Genomic DNA, 18,621 nt, shown 5'->3' with positions numbered 1-18,621 from the left:
GTTTTTTATTTATGTATTTAACCTATTTATTTATTTTATGTATATATTATTGCGTAGTCAACCGTGATAAGGTGATTCGGCGCATATTCATTTATGATTCGGTGCCGTCCAAGGTTGCCATGTTCGCAGATACGCACATAACGTATATGCACGCATGCGCTAGAGTTACAAAGCCCAAAAACGTGGGGTTGTGTGTGTGTGTGTGTGTGTGTGTGTGTGTGTGTGTGTGTGTGTTTGTTTCTTGCTCGAGTGAAGTCATGCCATACTTGATTTTGTTCCACGGAAGTCGCCCGCGTCAACACAGATGGCGCCACTTTCTGTGAACCGCCTTTTGAAAGTATGGGTTTTTATGGAAGCTTTAGTACGGTCCAGAGTTTTGGTACCTTGTGTACATATATATTTTAAGGTCGTACGGCCTACAGACCGTACGACCTTCTTGTTTTCTGCCTGCAAGCCTCGAACAACCAACAATTCGGGATCACGCGATTCTATAGAGAGGTTCTATACATAAGGTGATTTGCGTGCCAACTCCGACTCCACAACCCACTGCGGAGGCCTTTAGTGTTGTGTCGCGCAGAGCAAGGTGACCCTTTTTAATTATCTGCAGTTCAGGCGCGCAACGTTAGAAACGGAGCCGGTATTGCAAAAGCGTTCCTGCGCCGACATATTCCCAGCACTAAACAGCTCTAGGTGGGCCGAAACAATACGTAGCCCACCACTGCGACGTTCTCACAGAATAAGGGGCGCGAGCATAAAATACTTTACCCCGTGCCAAGTTTATCCACGACCAGAAAGGCGTGGCAGAGATTCGCACAGCATGAATATTTCTCACGGTGCCCCTCACCTGGCATTTCCTGCTCTGTAGAGGTCAGCGCAACGCCACTTTAGGCACCCCAAGTGGCTTTTTCTTATGGTTAAATTTCACCAGCCGTGGTTGCTCAGTGGCTATGGTGTTGGGCTGCTGAGCACGAGATCGCGGGATCGAATCCCGGCCACGGCGGCCGCATTGCGATGGGGGCGAAATGTGGAAGCACCCGTGTACTTAGATTTAGCTGCACGTTAAAGTACCTCAGGTGGGCCAAATTTCCAGAAGTGAAATTTTCACTACGGTGTGCCTCATAATCAGATCGGGATTTTGGCACGTAAAACCATATAATTTAATTTAATTCACGGTTAAATTTACCTGCGAATAAAATTCTTCGTACGAGCTGCCTCACGGGTAACTTGGTGCGAGAAGAAAGAAACGGTTAATCCTTTCATAATCATCCTTACCGTTGAATGCGGCTGGGTTGTCTCCACGATGAGGGTGGATGAGAAGCCTTCGTCCCAATGACGCCGAAAGAGCGACACCGATAAGCAGAAATCACCAAGCAAATGCTACTGCACAAGAACGAAGATCTGCGGTTTATTACGTGCTGGTGCAAACACTCGCCAGCTCGGCTGTCCTTTCCGGGCACATGCCATCGAAGGAGCACGTGTGATGCAAGATTAGGTTCGCAAAGTCTGTGCGCTGAGACGTATGTGAAATCTTCTCTATGCTTTAGTGCCCATCACTCGTGTAAGCTTTATTATGCTTAATGACGCTTCAAATAAAGGCGCATAGTGTACGACTAGATCGACACGTGGCTTAAGTGTCGCGTTGCAATCTTCAGTTTCTCGCTGCTCTAGCGCTGTGGTGTGGAGCGCATTTACAGCATTTCCAATGGTTCTGCCCGCCCTTGGTGAGTCCTTTCAGACTTTGTTCATCATGCCTATAGTCGGTGACAACCGAAGAATGAAAGCTTATATGTACACTATCTAACTCAAACACAATTTGCATAGATCGCAAAAAAGCTATTCCCCCGTAGGCACGCGTAGGCACCCGAAAGCACGCATCTTCAAACTAGGCTAGTTTATTTCCGTGACGTCAAGCAATTTACCTTGTTTAAAATTCCCGTTTCTCCGTACAGATCTGTCTTTGTGTCACTGGCTTTACGATGAAACCTGAAGATCCTGGCAACTTTTATAGGCGCCCGTGATATCAGTGTTCAACCAAAGGTTGACAATGAGCTTTTATTTTCCAATTAGTCTAGCAGTCACGTTAGCAAATGAAAGTCATCAAACTTTGAGCGAACTCCAGCTGGCTCGCCTCTTTTCCTGAGGTGTAGGGCAGGTGCACTGTCCTTTCGTGGTTGCAGCGGGTATTGAATATTTAAGTTGTCATCGATTAAGCTGTAGAACACCCACGCTGTGCTTAGCAGTGGTTGACATAGGATGACTGCAACTGCAGAGCTCGCCCTTTTCGGCCCTCGGTGAAAGACCTTATTCTGTTGTGCTTTACTACTTGCACAAAGCGTTCGTAGCCAAAATATTTTAGAAACTCCACAAATACAATGCAAAACGTCAGCAGCCAGTATGGCCTCTCATACGTTGTCCTACAAACATTATCTCAAGCGCAAGGACGGGGTCATATTTGACATGCGGCTCAAGATTGTGCGATGTCTGTCGATGGGGACGCTTAGAGGAAACCTTTTAGGTTGATGCCGTTTCTCTGCATACCCTGTGGTGTGCATCGTATAAAGAAAATAAGACTGTTTACAAGTGCTTCGACAATGCGACCCCCTTTCTTTTTTAACTGCTAAAATAATCAAAAATAAAAATGCTTATTCGCAACTCCAGTAAATTATACGCCACTGTCGTACGTGCGTACAAAAGCAGGCACATTACAACTCTGGTATACAAAACTTTGCCTTCAGCCTAATGACGCAGCGAAAAATGCTTTTTAGTAAAAAGGGGAGAGGCCACCCACTTGACCGGGAAGGGGAAAAACGGGGGGGGGGGGGGGGGGGGGGGGCTAGGAAGGCCCCGTACTAACGCAGAAATTTCGGGGAGGGGGGCACGGGCCTGGGTGTGCCACCGGGCCCCTGCCTACGCCGCAGCTTCAGAGTCGCCTGGAAGTACTGACGCTTGTAGGCAATCAAGTACCCAAAAAGACTACTGCCGTTGGGTGGACCGACACATATGTGCCGCTCGTTTAGGACTAGAAAACTTTGAAAGTATGCTACATTAAAATATCTTAGAGTGTGTTGTTATTCCTAATTAAGAGGCTAAAGGGTCTCCTTTGACGCTACCTATAGTCAGTGTACCAAAACCAAAGTAAGTGCCAAAGGAGCCAGGTTAGAGAAATTGGCAGGAACCGCAAGCTGCATCGCTTGTAAGTGTAGTCCAAGGCGGAAGAGTGACGTCACCGCTGCCTTCTTCGTTCACTCATAGATCCGCCATTCCGATAAAAAAGCATTGGGACATCTGAACGCAAATAAAATTGAAACTCAAAAATTTTAAGAAAAAGCAATCGTCAGAACTCATCTCATGCTGAATGTCGACGATAATGCGACTAGCATTAAAGCAATGCAGCGACACACCGGATTGCCACCGCAGAAACGCTAAGTGGCAATCTCGCTGCCTACCACAATTCTAAGTGATACCACGATAGTATATACCTTGTTGTAATCGCTGCACTCCCGCTGAATTTTCGTAATGTCCCTACTTTCCCGGCCGCAACTTATTTGCAATGGCTATCCACCAAGCGGCCGCGCTCGAAGTGGAGGTCTCTGTTGCGGATGGGGTGCTGCCGCTTTAGTATGTTTAATGATACACGCCCCTTGTGTCACCTCGGCCCATTCATATTGCGAGATTGACCAAAAATGGGCACTTACCAGTATCACAAACATGGTGCCGAATTTGTGTGTTCGGGCACATACCCAGCTATCCTCGTTGTCAACTAGGCCAGACAGCAGCCAGCAGCGAGTTGTCTATTCGGTCACATACCCATTGGCCCATGTTGTCTGCTCGACAAGACAACAGCCAGTACATACTGTGTGGCCCAAGCTAGCAGACAACTTGGGTCACTGGGCCAAAGAGCTTAGATACACACCGCCATGGGGGTAGTTCACAAAGGATGCTAATCGCACAAACAAAACGTGCATGCGTGTCATCGTCCCTTACTCTTACGAAAATTCACCCAAATGGTCTATCATGCTGTCTTATGCGAAGATGAACAAATGTGCCACATGTTTTGAAGTTTTATGTTACCCGCACAGGCTGATGTAAAACTGATGCAGCTCAAATAAGAAAAAAAGAAAATTCCACTCGCCGTCACATAAAAATCTGCGAACGCACACAAGCAACTTCGCAAACGTGCAAATCGACAACTGCACTCATTCCAGCCTATTATGATCTTCAGCAGGACACAGGCGACGAGACTGCACGTGGCGTCACAGCCGTATATCGCTCTGAGCGGTATCCGTTTCACTACGTGGAGAGCCGCCTTAAGTGGCATTGTTGTAGTCTCGACCGCCAACCGCCAATGGTCGGCACACCACTCCAGCGCGTCGGCTCACTTAGCTTCCTCAGCAGCGCCTATTTTGCCGCGGAATGCACTGAAAGGTGCCAGTTCCGTACGAGTCACCATGCTTTCCGCTTGCAAGCGGCTGAAGCAAAAACAAAAAACAAAGCCAAATGCCCGACGTTCGCACACCATACTGTACATATGCGAGCGCACACACACACACATGAAAGGTAATCTCGCAGCCGCTCGAACTGAAACGCTTCACTCTTTTCTAGCTAACCTGATCTTGAGCAGGATGAAAGCGATGGTCCTGCATATGGCTTCGTAAGCAAGCAGCGCAAGCACCAACACATAAAACTTCTTGTCCGCTGCACCGACGAACTCGAGGAACTGTGCGGGGTCCTCATAGAGGCAAATGAACTGGTCGCATTCAAGAGTTGGGCGGCCATAGCCGTACACCGACAGCAGTAGTCCGTTGTAGCCGTAGTAGATGTACGAGATATCCGTTAACCAGCGCGCGTACCGCGTCAGCAGGTGGGCCGGCACGAAGAAGCCGCAGAAGAAGAAAGCCGGCGACACGATAGGCAGGGCCAGGAACACCGCCGTCTGTGTGATACGCAAGAAAGAAATTTCTGTGCAACAAAGCAGTGTACTTTGAACGACGAGTAAAAAACGTTCGTGAGACACGACAGCCCCTAATGGGGTCACCATCTTCAACCAAGTGCATTGCAGGGCAAATGTCACCCATCCATGCCTTACAACAATAATGGCTTCCATCATGTACTACTTAAGAGTTCCAACACCACCCGCTCTATTTATTTCTCTGTCAGCACCGATTATGCTTTTTACAGAGAAGCTGTCTGTGGCAAGGATCCCGGTATTTCTTGCGTGGTGTAACGTCAACAGAAAACTACCACCTTCTATGACTCATACCGTCAAATATAATAGCTCATACTCCGGTAAGGCAGAGGCCACAAGTACTCAGCAAAGTGAAGCGAACAGTACATACATTCTTTGAAATCACGCATACAACATACAGAACAGTACACGTTTCAATAAAGATCGAGCTCAAAACAAGCATCCGAACCACATAACTGATGATAATATCATAAGTCAACAAACACTGACACCAAGGACAACATAGGGTAAATTACTTGTGCTTAATAAATGAAATAAAGAAACGATAAATTAATGAAAATTAAAGTGGATGAAAAAACAACTTGCCGCAGGTGGGAACCGAACCCACAACCTTCGCATTTCGCGTGCGATTACCAATTGATTACCAATTGAGCTACCGCGGCGCCGTTTTCCCATCCACTTTCTTGGGTATTTATGTGTCCTAGCAGAACCCTGGGAGTGTTAGCCAGCGTCACCACTCACAGACCTTGGCGGCGGACGCAGGCGTCACGATAACGTGATCTTTTTGGGTGAAGGCAACTGGTCAATAAACTAACGTATGCTACCTGAAGGCATCAATGTTGCCGGATTCTAGACCCTCGTTATGTAACAAACGAAAAGAAAGGGAGTTAACCTAGGGGCCCGATTTTTACTAGTCACACCACAAGAAGCCAACAAACACTGACACTAGGACAACATAGGGGAAATTACTTGTGCTTAATAAATGAAATAAAGAAACGATACATTAATGGAAATGAAAGTGGACGAAAAAACAACTTGCCGCAGGTGGGGAACGATCCCACAACCTTCGCATTTCGCGTGCGATGCTCTATCAATTGAGCTACCGCGGCGCCGTTTCCCCATCCACTTTCTTAGGTTCCCACCTGCGGCAAGTTGTTTTTTCATCCTCTTTGATTTCCATTAATTTATCGTTTCTTTATTTCATTTATTAAGCACAAGTAATTTCCCCTATGTTGTCCTTGGTGTCAGTGTTTGTTGGCTTCTTATGATATGACTAATAAAAATCGGGCCCCTCGGTTAACCCCCTTTCTTCTCGTTTATAACTGATGATAAGGCACTCCTGCACCTACATCCGATGCGAAGCACGTAGCGCTCCTCGCCGCATGCGTTTCCCAGTAAAGATTACTGTCGCGCAAGCTGCCGCGGCTGCGGCAGCTTGACTGTAGCATACGAAGCATTAATTGACGTAACTACAATTTCGTACGTAAAAGAAAAACCCACCTAGCGACTGATATCTGTTGGGACAGTGCTATGGGAAGGCCACGAATAGTGAGACTCCTGAAGAGCAGCGTGCTTACGAGGCACGGCGAATTTCTCTTCTCTCTGAAACACTTTTTGTAGGTGCACGAAGTAGCGACGCAAGTCAAGTCGCAGGCTGTCGAAACGTTTTAGACTAATAACCAGGTAAAGTACATGTGAATGTCGCCACTTGAATTATTTCAACCAACGTCGCAATGGGTAATCGTTCTGGTTGTTTACAGCGTCGCTGTCCGACCACCTTCAAATCGCCGATTAGAGATCATTTTTACCTCTTCTGCTATGCCTTCTCTAGCTCTGGTGATCGTCAATCAGCTGTTATAGCATTTCCATGCCCAGATCCGTTTCTTCTGAATTTCAACGACGGTGATATATCAACAAATGTTCGCTTCGGGCACCAGAAGAAAAAACACTTGCCTGTCTAAAATTTCCGCGTCTGCAGCGACCACTTGCTAATTACGGACAGGATTGGGTGCTTTCTGCGTGTGAGCAACATTTCATTTCTAAAACTTAATACCAGTCATAGATGACACATTTCGTCCACTTCTTGCTTCCCTGCGTCGTCCTATTTTACTATAGTCTCCCTTCGTGTAAATGCGGAAACATTATAGCAGCAGACAAATAGTATTTCACGGAAGGCACAATTTTGTAGCCCCGGCGTATTCTCGATCGATCATTTTCGGGTTACTTTCACTTTTGCGTGGCGTGCAGTCTGGAGTGAAGACTCACTGGAGCGGCGGCAGTCCCACCCGGTGTATAGCCAATCAGCGTCCACGGAAAGTGAGATCTCCGAAAGCGATCAATTCAATAAAGCACTCACGCTGAGCAGCGCGACGGCATTGATAGTAAAGGATCACGCCACGAGCTCACTAAACAAAACAAAAAAGCGACTCGTCCTCTCTGATTCGCACTCGTTTTATAGGGGGCTTGCTAGGCAACCTGACGTCTCACCTGTAGCTTGGACACTGCGGACACGATGAGCCCCATTGCCTGCGACACGGCGCATATCTGGACGCAGAAGAGCATGACGCCTGCCACACGCCACAGCTCTTTCGGTTGTCCCGTCGGATAGTACACAATGGCGATCAGCACAGCGTTCGGTATCACCTGCACTCGGAAAGAGTCCAAGCGAAAAGGGCACAGCGATATGGTCATGACAACAGGGCTCCGAGTCTACCTCACAAGACCCCTAGATCACGTCTGTCAGGCAGCTCTGTGCTTAGGCTGAATTCATATGACAGACCAAACCATTATTCCATCCCGCGGATGAGCGTGCCGTGGCTCGGCGGAACCGGTTTACGCCACATGTGAGTTCACAGCTCACTCTACGTCCTCAAAGTACGTAGACTGAGCGGCTGGAACTGATAGAAGCTGCCCTCCTAGCTGCTTCCGCACACGCCCACGTCCCAACACCCATTATGAGCCTTGCAAGGCAGTTCGAAGTCATCTACATATGCGTGGTCTTAGAAGTCAAATTCAAGTGTGTTCCAGGCAGTATTATTTGTTAATGCTTATTCGAAGATGTCAGTTTGCAAACGGGCAAGTAGATCAAGCTAGTAATCTTGTCAATATTCCTTTATATTAATGTTCCAACAAATTCCCAAATAAATGAAATGAATCATTTGGATTGCACGATTGCACGTAATGTATAATCACGAATAAACTAGCTTTTGCACTTTATACAGTGAGACCTAATGTACAGTGTGGCACTTTTCGGTTGCGGTACAAATTGTTACCCCTGAAGCACTGCAGATTATTAACTATGCAAACAGCCTCAGTGCCGCATGCTGAACTAGATGGGTAACTCGTCGCAAGTGATACATTTCTCGCATGGCTAGAGGCATACTTATCATTCAGGCATCAAACAGTATATACTGATGGAATCAGTTCGGACCCTGCCCCTGTAGAGTCCGGTGTTCCTCAGGGCTCCGTTCTGGGACCATTACTTTTCTTGGTTTTTATAAATGATATTGCTGCCAATATATCCGTTAAAATAGGTCTGTTTGCCGATGATTGTATACTTTACCATGAGATTTTATGTCACGACGATCAGGGATTATTAAATATGTCTCTACGTAAAATTCAAGCCTGGTGCTCAACTTGGCAAATGTGCATTAATTATAAAAAAACAGTAGCCATAAATGTGACACGCAAAGTTAATCCTTGGAGTTCCGCTACACCATCGATAAAAACACCTTATCTCAGGTTATAAAATACAAATACTTAGGAGTCATAATTACATCAGATCTGAAATGGAATGACCACATAACGTACACTGTAAATAAGGCAATGAAACAACTTGGGTATTTAAGAAGAACCCTTAGTAAATTCTCTACAGAAATTAGATTGCTCGCGTACAAAACTTTCATTAGATCAATTCTAGAATATGCAGCACTTGTTTGGGATCCACACACAAAGTGCAATATTACCAAACTTGAAAGTGTCCAACGCAAATTCGTCGGGTTCATATATAATTGTTATAGTTGGGAAAAATCCCCATCAGCCCTTTTGCAAACAGCCAATTTAGAGACCCTACAGGTAAGACGACACCAGAAAAGACTGAAAATGTTCTACTTAATTTACCATAACCAACTTGGAATAAACAAAAATGCTTATTTTCATTCAATTACCCAGCGACAAACCCGTTCTTTCCATTCAAAGGTGAGCGAGTTCTTGTGCAGAACAAATGTGTTCAAAGCCTCATTATTCCCGAGCACAATTCGCACATGGAATACCCTACCTGCCAATGTGTTTGAGTGTTCGACGGTGTCTTCTTTCTTAAGTGCATTCCACAATAGCTAACGATAGTTCACATTGTCGTGGCTTATTGTTTGTACTTCGCTTTGTATGGCTTATGTGGGTTCTTCCAATGCCGTACTTGCTCGACCAAATGTACATTGTATTCCTATATACTGTATTGTTATGTACCCCACTCCGGCCTGAAGCCTGACATCCAGGCTGACAGTATGTAATAAATAATAATAAATAAATAAGTCGCTCTTGGTATAACTCTAGTTGATACACTTCGCCGTAGCGTAAGCTGCACGACGAGCAACTTCGCATGTTTCATGCAGCACGTCATCACTCACCAGAAACGGAATCTCCGTGACATAGTTCGCCAGGTAGAAAACTTTGAGGCTGTACCAGCAATTCCTTTGCTCTCTCATCAGTACTGAGATGTTTACGGGAACTGTAAAAATGAAAAATGTGAAGAAGTGGAATGATCAAAGAAGTCGGCCCGTTCTTTGATTATATGCGTAGTTCAAAGCCAAACACGCGAAGTGTCTTTTATTCGCCCTTTTTTGGTCTAAAACAATAGATCTACAATGACAGTCACGCAGAGTGGCGAGCGAAGCTGTACAATATTTCGTTCTTGCGCACGTGCCGGGACTCACACACTATGACGGCGGGCAGAATGGTCTGGAAGACGCAGATGCAGCACATGGAGAAGAACATTGTGGCGTTGTGGGTGACCGTGCTCGCCTTGTTGCCAATGTCGTAGTACAGGATGACAAGCATCAGCGCGAAGCCCACATATGCCACAAGCCGCAAGGGAGTGGCCACCTGCACCCAAGAAAATGCAATCAGCAGATCTATCGATCACGTAGAAAAACATGTGGCGGCACTGTACACAGTTTAATGTTTTGTATGTAACCATAGCGTCTATGTCACAAAAACACAAACTTATGAAGGAGCAACCCCGGTAGTTATCCATTTATGCGTGTATCCTGCCTTGAGAAGTGGTTATTTGTGGCACTATGTGGCACAACGTGTTATGGTTTGCTCCCCTGCCACCGTGCCTTACCCGTATGCGGGAGCCAAGTGTTACTTCGAGCGCCATTTCCTCAAAGACCAGTTCCAAACTCCGTGCAGCGTCCGCGAACGTCTCTGGTCGCAGATCAGCGTCTCAAGACGCTACCTGTCACAAGGAATGAATGTGAGAACGTTCCCCATGCCACCGTTCCACCATGCGGTACCGCAAGGTACCACCACAGCATGGAGATACCGTACCACCATGCGGCTTTTATATACCGCTTTATTAGACTGCACTACCTTCGGAATCGGCCCACGAAAACGGTTAGCCTGTCACACGAAATCGCTGTTCATTCCTAAAGAATGCTAAACGCCTTATAATGGCGCCGAAACCATTGGCGATGATTGTCAATGCAAGTGAACTGCCGAACGCTTCTAGAAAGCTGTATTAAAGGAAGCGTGCCTCTGAAGGCGTGTATTTGTTGCATTGTGGGCATTTAGATAGTGTCTGTTGTTTCATTGTGTAATTGCGTCCTTTCATCGCGTAAACCTTTAGACGACCTAAAGCTCTCACGCGACAGCACATGATGAGAGGTCGCAGCTATTTGCTTACTCGCACGACGACATTGCGAACGCTTGTCTTCCCCGGAGTAAAGACCTACTCACAGAGTGATCTAACTTTGCATTGTATCCCATCGCCATATGATCAAAACCTCCGGAAAAACTCTGGATGTTTATTGAAATTTGACGAAAATATTACTTTGCCACTGCAAATGCCGTGTCTAGAACTCATATGTCTGTTAGAACTGCGTTCGCATCGTATAGTTTATTTCAATCTGATATATTTACTTATGGCGGCAAATGCACCCCACAACTATACTCTACCTCAGTAGTTCCCTGCAGCACTGTGGAAGCCACAAGACATTTTATCCAATAGGAAGACCGGACACCTCTAAATATCTGTTCATCCGTGCCGCGTCGTGTGCTCAACGTCTACACTCCATCCTGCGTGGTTGACGGATTGACGCAACAAATGTTTTGGCGTTGTAACCATAATCTGTGTTTTCTTGAATGTGACAGTAGGGCCCCGCTTCATCTATACGCTCTCTCACGTGCCGTCCTTCTCTAAGCGTTATAGTTGTCACGTGGGTAGGAGAGTGCACATTAACTAATTCTATGCATGCCTCTGTTGTCTGATGGTTAGAGAACCAAGCTATACTGATTCATCTCGCACCAACCGACACGTATTCCTTTTATTGAACAGCCCCAAAGCCTGGCGAGGCTGTTATAAGTAGGTGACAACCTCGCCTACTTATACGTCCCCCAAAGTGCCTTATAAGAGGCAAAGTACGTTGAATTAAAATGTGGCCGCTATTCCACAGACAAGTAGATGTGGCCATGGGAGACCAAATGTTGCGTGCTTCAATTAAATAAATAATAAATCAGGCTAAATTAGTCATTAGGTGACTTGTACTATCTAAAATTATTCGTATTCACAGCAAGATTACACAGGTAAAACACGCAAAAACAACGGCTAGAAATGTATTTCTTATGTGCTTTATGATATTTTCATATCAACCGCTCGTATTTTCGCCATGCTCACTGGCATCCTGGTAACCTTTCTGCTGCGAAGGGTTACTTCAAGGCCGTTACCGATGCCTTTCGTGCGTGTTGGAGCCTCAAACAGGCTACGGGGCTGTTCGCTGTGTGTGCGACAAAGGCCTGACATACGCTCGAGGTTTATGCTAACGGGTCCACTTCCTTCTCCTTACCCGTCGTGGTTGCTCAGTGGCTATGGTGTGGGCTTCTGACCACGAGGTCGCGGGATCGAATCCCGGCCATGGCGGCTGCATATCGATGGGGGCGAAATGCGAGAACACCCGTGTACTTAGATTTAGGTGAGCGTTAAAGAATCTCAGGTGGTCGAAATTTTCGGAGTCCTCCACTACGGCGTGCCTCATAATCAGAAAGTGGTTTTTGCACGTAAAACCCCATAATTGAATTTTTTTTTTCCTTTTCTGATCGGAGCTACCGAATTCAGCGAGAATATAGTCGCCGCTCCACTCATGAGCCTCTTCACTCTCGAAAATAATATATCTTTTTTGTCGTGAGTCATGGGTGCTCAAAAAGTAGTGAGATGATGATGATGATGATGATGATGATGATGGTGGTGGTGGTGGTGGTGGTGGTGATGATAATGATGATAATAATAACATTATTATCATGAACTGGGTAGTGGCGTGATGACGTCACACTACAGTATGCTATTTAAGTACACGCGTAGTTTTAATGTCATTATACACGTATATGCTTTAATTTGAACTCCTTGCACACGGTGGCAATTCCTATTCTGCCCCTTACTGACGAAACTGTGATCTTCGTCGACAGAGCGGTGGTGTTATAATCTAATATTTTAGTGCAGTGCAAAGGTCTCTTTGTTTTGCTTCGTTACCTAATCACTAGCGACGCGTTGTGTTAGTCTAGACTGAGGAATCAGCAGCTGTGAATCTCGGTTCATTTCATTAGGACTTATTACTAGATAATGTTATAAACCTGTATGTCTTGCTTGAGATGCGGCACCCCTCGATAACATGATAAAATTTGCCCTCTGGTCACGTCTACAAGGGATTAAACTGGCGCCCGAACTGTTTAAACATCATGTGAGCAATAGGCGGTGCATGGATTAGTCTGGCTCGCTTAGAAAATATCAGCCTCACCAATGCGCAACGTCCTTTCCAAGCAAGAAAATTATGAAGAATAATAACTAATTAATTTATAGGCATAATGAAATAAGGAGCGATAGTTTCGCACGTGTTTTCAGCTAAACATATTTTAGCAGCAACAGTCCCCGTGCATCATTTATACGCGGTACAGTAGATGACCAGCTCTTTTTGGAAACTACAAAAAAAACGCATCAGCTGCACTCAAAAGTTAGGTTGAATAGCAGACATCGAACGCTGCCCTATAGTCATCACCATATTCTATAATGCTTTCCCAAATGTCTGACATTAGGTGTAACGTCATCTTGCAGAAGAGAAGGACTAAAACAAATTTTGAAGACTCGTCTACCGCATTTGGCTTTGTATATATAGAGCTTCTTATTACAGCGAAGTTGTCTATGGCTAAGATCTGGAAAAAAGTGTAGGCGATAGTGCAGAAAGGATTCAAGCTCTATGGCACATACCCCCGTTGGCTCGGGACCTGTAACGTGCCCTTGAAGTACCTTTGTTACACGTGGCGCCCAAATAGGTCCTAAGTACAAGGGTAAGAACAGATGTTCTTGAAAAATATGTTTTGTATAACTTCTTCAAAAAGGACTGCTAAAAATTTCTCGGCGCCAACCGCGCAAACACGCTAGTTCCACTGCTCGCGCGTTCGTCGTCGTCTTCTTCCACAGCTGGTTCCGTTGTGCAAAAAACTATCATCATCAGCAATTGTTCTGCTGCCGCTCGTCGTTCCAGCGTAGAATTTCACTTTTGTGTCGTCGTAATGGGGAGGCCGCATTTGCGAGGGTATGAGCCACTGCTTGAAGGGACCCTTACCAGGTTTGGCCATATTGAGCTGACAAGCGCAGAGCTTACAATGCGCGATAACGGTCGTGTCTGCAAAGTACTACATCGCTACGCGCCGCGGAAAGATCTGAAATTTCTCACTGAACGCCGTTTTCCCTTCTCCTCGCGGCCGCCGCGCTCGAAGCCGGGGGATGACGCACATGTGCTATGGTCGGATACAACTCAATTCTGCAATGAAGCCCAGCCCACGGCCCCATAACCGCCAGCCACTGTTCCACCGCGAGGCTGCAAATAGTTCGTACTTCAAACTTTTCCTGTTTCATAAATGAGGTGGTTACCACAAAAATAAAATTAAAAGAGCATAATTTTGTACGTGCCTAATTCTTCATTGAAATGAAATAAAACGCATGCTTCGCTGCAACTATTTATTGTCAAGTTTCACTTCATTTGGCAGTGAAGTTTCATGAATAAAACGGGGTCAGCAGTGAAATTAACTGCACCGCTGACTTTTGAAGAGTGATATGCTCAGACTACATACACTCTGTCCATGTCTGTTGCACACTTCATCGCTTCCGCCGACGAAAACACTCTTCAAGAACAGCAGACGCACCGGACGTATCAAGTACGACGCCATTTTGAAATGGTCGCCTGACGACGATTTTGTTCGCTTCTGTGATTGGCTGGCGGAGTAACAACCCCGCGCGGTCCGTGTGCCTTGGTTGCCAACTGCTGTTTTTTTAAGTTGTATCCTACTATAATGTGTCCACGTACACGTGTTCGCGCTGTGACGTCGTTCTTGGTGACACGTGACTTCGAAAAATATGTTGGTAGAAGAGACGAATTAAAGCTTAGAGAAATAACAAAACACACAAACCGAATGTCTGCATGTTTTTGTTTTACTTCACACCGCAGCAAGAGAGAGGTACTTCCGTTTCGTCTGCTTGTTGCCACGTCGTGCAGTCGCGCGCGCGGACACCGCAACTATGCCATTTTCTACCATGTTCCAGCGTGGGTTCATGCTCTGTGATCCGCTTGTGTCTGCCTCAGTATTCGTGTACTTATATCGCTAGTGAGACGTCCTCGTGCACAGCGCGCAAAATCGTGTGCTGCGCGAAACGAGACAATCGCAACAGCTCGCACGTAACGCCGTCAGCAGAGGCGCGCCGCGCCTCAAGAAAGCGAGGAGAAAAAAAAATGCGAGCGGGGCCCATCCTCAAGGTTCGGTGTGAGAGAACGCAGGGAAGGAATTTCGCATACGGAGGCTAGACGGGGCGAGTGGAGAGTGTCTGGTATGGCAGTGGAGCTCGCCTCCTGAAATTATGGCTTCACGGCACTGAAATATTTCTATCGCGGCTATTAATGAGCCGATTTCAAAAATTTTTACGGCAGAACGCTCCCTAGAGGACACGTAAAAACTTCCAGTGTATAACCAAAATTATCTATGGGGCCTGGTGAGGGGCCCTTTAAAGGGTTATGAGCCATTACGCGGCGCGACGGACACATTTAATAACAGAGGTGATACGCGAATGTGCGTGCGTACCTGTATTCCCACGGTCACCACAGCTTAGGACACTACATATGTCCGTACCTTTGTTCAATGTTCTGAGTCACCTATGTGTCGTGCGCTAAACAGCTTCGCTAGTCATCCACCTTCACAGAGTGGAATGGCACTGCTTTTTTTTTTCTTTTTTTTTTCTTCTTTTTGGAGAAAGGGAGGGGGAGCGTTGCAACAGTCTTTTGAGACCTAAAGTGTTTCAGTGGCTAAAATTCATTGTATCTATTTTATTTTTCATGAGTACGGGGTTTGTGCAAAGTCAAAAATTAATTTTGTCACAACACTGTCGCATTCTAAGGCTTTCACGTTTGTTGATCCTGCGTTAATGAAGTTGCACACTTGCGGGTGTTCTGTCATTTATAAAAAAAGACGTCGCTCAATACATGGTAACAAGAAAGTAAATATTTGATCATAGAATAAATAAAACACTGACCCTGTTACGGAAAACTGAAAGCCAGCACCTCTTCAGGAGAATCTGGAATTGATGAAACTGGTTGACTTTGAAAGAGTACATCCGGTTTGCCTCAGCCTTTTGCTGTAGATTTAAAAAAGAAAGAACAAGACGGGAGGAATAAATATTATGTTGTCCACACCTGTGAGCACTACCTAAGGAATGCTGGGAAGAAACAACTGACGCAGAATCAACCTTATTTTTAACCTTTATTAGTTTCCAGAAAGCCTGGACGAGGGTACATGATAAGTTTCTAGTTAATTCATCGCCATTATTTCCTTACAGAAAACATTTATTCCTGTAGGAGAAAAAATGGCTTTGAAAAAACGCTTTCTCTCTCATTAAAACACGTGAAAAACATGACGTTAAGCCTTGGCGCGTCTAAGTTCACTTGCGGAATTATTACTTGAACATGAAAATTACATTGCTTACCATCCATCTTTATGCTTGCTGAATGTGCTAAATTATGCCTACTTTACGTAATACAAAGGCTGACAGTAATCAAAGCAATTGAGCCATAATAATATGATTTAAAAGAAATGTGCACATTGTCTAAACGAGTGCGCTGTTAACTTATTCAGCAACTTCTTGGAAGCACTGACATCCGCCACAAAAAGAACAAACAAAGCTCGACTTGCTCGCCTCGTCATGCGATAGAATAGACCGGTGATAGCCTTTTGAACTTTCGTACGCATGCCACAGCGGTACTCCCCGATTCACGTTTTCGATAGCGTTCTGGTCGCCTCCGACTGCCTCTAACTTACCGTCGACAGCCTTCGTGCAGCTTTCAATATACATTCGACAACTTTAATTCAGACCCACTGGTGAAATCACCTAAATAATATTTGTCTGCCTTTGAAGTCTCTCGAGCCAATGCCCTGATGTCGGATGCTAGTAGCCATTTGCGTATGGGACACGCTGCGTCAACAGTTATCGGGTTACTGGATCGCTTGGTACCAACATTTGGAAAACCTTGAAAAAATTTCGAGGAACTAAATCAAAATCGGATGACGAGTGGTCTGTAGAAGTTAACTTCCTGTCTGAATTGCGATAAAGTTAGTTGAAGTCCGACACTCGACCAAAGAGAGCGTTGCTCTGTTGTATTTTGATTACAAGAGGTAAAGCCGAGCTAAAGCGTCCTCCTAAATGTGTGCTACATACGTGCGGGTACGTTTGACGTACATGACGTCAACATTCACGTGCACATGCCCCTCTGTTAGTAAACTAGCGCATGCAGCACATTATCAGTTTTCATTATTTGCCTTTGTGGGTTAATTAAGCTCGCCGGAAATGGTATCGTATGTATAGACAAAACGGTCGCCACAACACAAGAACAGAAAGGCCAGTGCGAGCAACACTGATAAAGAAGGAGCAGGAGGAGAGCCAGGAAGAAATATTTATCAGGGCTATAGGAACTTGCCCCAGACCGAATCTTCTTGGCCGGCTCAGGCCTCCTGGCTCAGCATAATCTTGACCTAGTCATCTTTGTTATCCCTCCTGGTGCGGCCACGTATGGCTGTTATGAACAGCTTACTAGTGAGACAAATGTGTTCCCTTCGTGTAATATTGACAAATAGTTAAGGGGCTCGCAGTGTACGATGGCCACCGTCGAACAAGGACCACTCGACGCACCTCGCTGGTCATGATGAGCCCGCCGTACTTTGTCATCGTGCCTTTGGCGGCAGTGCTGCCGTCCGGCAAGGGAAGCTCGAACTCGCGGCTCAGTACGTCGCGGTAGTCACCGTAGTCGCCAGACGCCACTTCGCTAACTGCAGAAAAAAGCAACGTTAGATAAGCACTGCAATAAACATGTGCTCTCCCTACTTACCTAATGAAACTGTGCTCAAAAGGGTGACGAAATAGAACGTCGAAAAACAGACGCAGAGCTTTTTCATTCTATCGCGGGTATTATCATGAAGCAACTGATCTTGTAATTTACGCAAGCATACTCCTTTTGTGGTCAAATAAGCTCTCCTTTCCGTTAGCCCGCATGCTACCAAACAAAATTTTGACCTAAGGGGAAGAAAGGTATAGCTCGCTGATGTAGCTGCTTCAACTAAATTGCTTAGAAGTCTATAAATCTTGCCCGCAAAATAACTGACAGATGTATCCAGTGCCTTATTTGTGCGTATTTGCCCGTCAAATTGTTCTCAACTTTAGTTCTCAATTATCGATTGCCTTACAAAATTAGAGCCAGAAACGTCGTGAGTGGACGGTGGCTACCATGCATTGTGAGTATATTACAAATTGACTCATTTTTCTCTTCGTATGTGCGACTCACTGTAGTCGGCAGGGTTGTGGAACTGCGGACACTGCAGACCATGCCTCGTCAGAAAGCCTAACAGGTCATCCACTTCGCCGTTGTAGATGCAACGCCCCGCAGAAACCATGTACAGCTGCGAAGAGAAAAGTATGAGTTATTAGCGACACGTAGGGTTCACCTGTATCTCTGACGCAGCAACTTTAGCATAACGCTGCTTCTCGTGCGAATATGGCTTGTGTCAAGTTAGTTGCTTATTGCAGTCTGGAAACATTACAACAAATGCGTTCACAACATAACACGAAACAACCCATTGTGCATTGCTCCTTTACTGTAAATGTATGGTTTATTGTACTGAGGTTTCATCAAACAAGAGGTTTTTATTTGCCCTTTATTGTAGCTAGTGCTCAACTGATAAAATCAGTGCATAACAATCCTATATGACGACTAGTAAGAACTAAATATTTCAGAAGTCAGATTTCCCCAAAGCTGTGCGTGAAATACGCAAGGCATGCACCTTAGAAGGACACAGAAATCACGAAAGGACTATCAAGGATGCTTAGGAAGATCGCGTCCTTCCTCCTGTCA

General features: G+C 45.6%; 2 protein-coding genes across 2 annotated transcripts in view; one reads left to right on the top strand and one right to left on the bottom strand.

Annotated features, from left to right (window-relative positions):
* Nucleotides 1–18,621, top strand: part of LOC126531754 (ATP-binding cassette sub-family G member 1-like) — a 221,589-nt gene that overhangs the window by 195,455 nt on the left and 7,513 nt on the right. The gene's annotated exons all lie outside the window — the stretch shown is intronic.
* LOC126531756 (ATP-binding cassette sub-family G member 1-like) overlaps nt 1,376–18,621 on the bottom strand; it is a 70,527-nt gene continuing 53,281 nt past the window's right edge. Inside the window, exons 7-13 of the mRNA XM_050179464.2 lie at nt 18,055–18,169; nt 17,406–17,542; nt 15,756–15,857; nt 9,898–10,066; nt 9,592–9,692; nt 7,454–7,609; nt 1,376–4,933 (exon numbers count right to left, since the gene is read on the bottom strand). Coding sequence (XP_050035421.1) covers nt 4,589–4,933; nt 7,454–7,609; nt 9,592–9,692; nt 9,898–10,066; nt 15,756–15,857; nt 17,406–17,542; nt 18,055–18,169 — 1,125 coding nt within the window. The 3' untranslated portion in view covers nt 1,376–4,588. The remainder of the gene's footprint in view (nt 4,934–7,453; nt 7,610–9,591; nt 9,693–9,897; nt 10,067–15,755; nt 15,858–17,405; nt 17,543–18,054; nt 18,170–18,621) is intronic.

This window comes from Dermacentor andersoni, chromosome 5 (assembly GCF_023375885.2).
Source record: "Dermacentor andersoni chromosome 5, qqDerAnde1_hic_scaffold, whole genome shotgun sequence".
Lineage (NCBI taxonomy): Eukaryota > Metazoa > Arthropoda > Arachnida > Ixodida > Ixodidae > Dermacentor > Dermacentor andersoni.
Note: the sequence above shows the minus strand (reverse complement) of the source record. Positions and strands in the feature narration are given on the sequence as shown.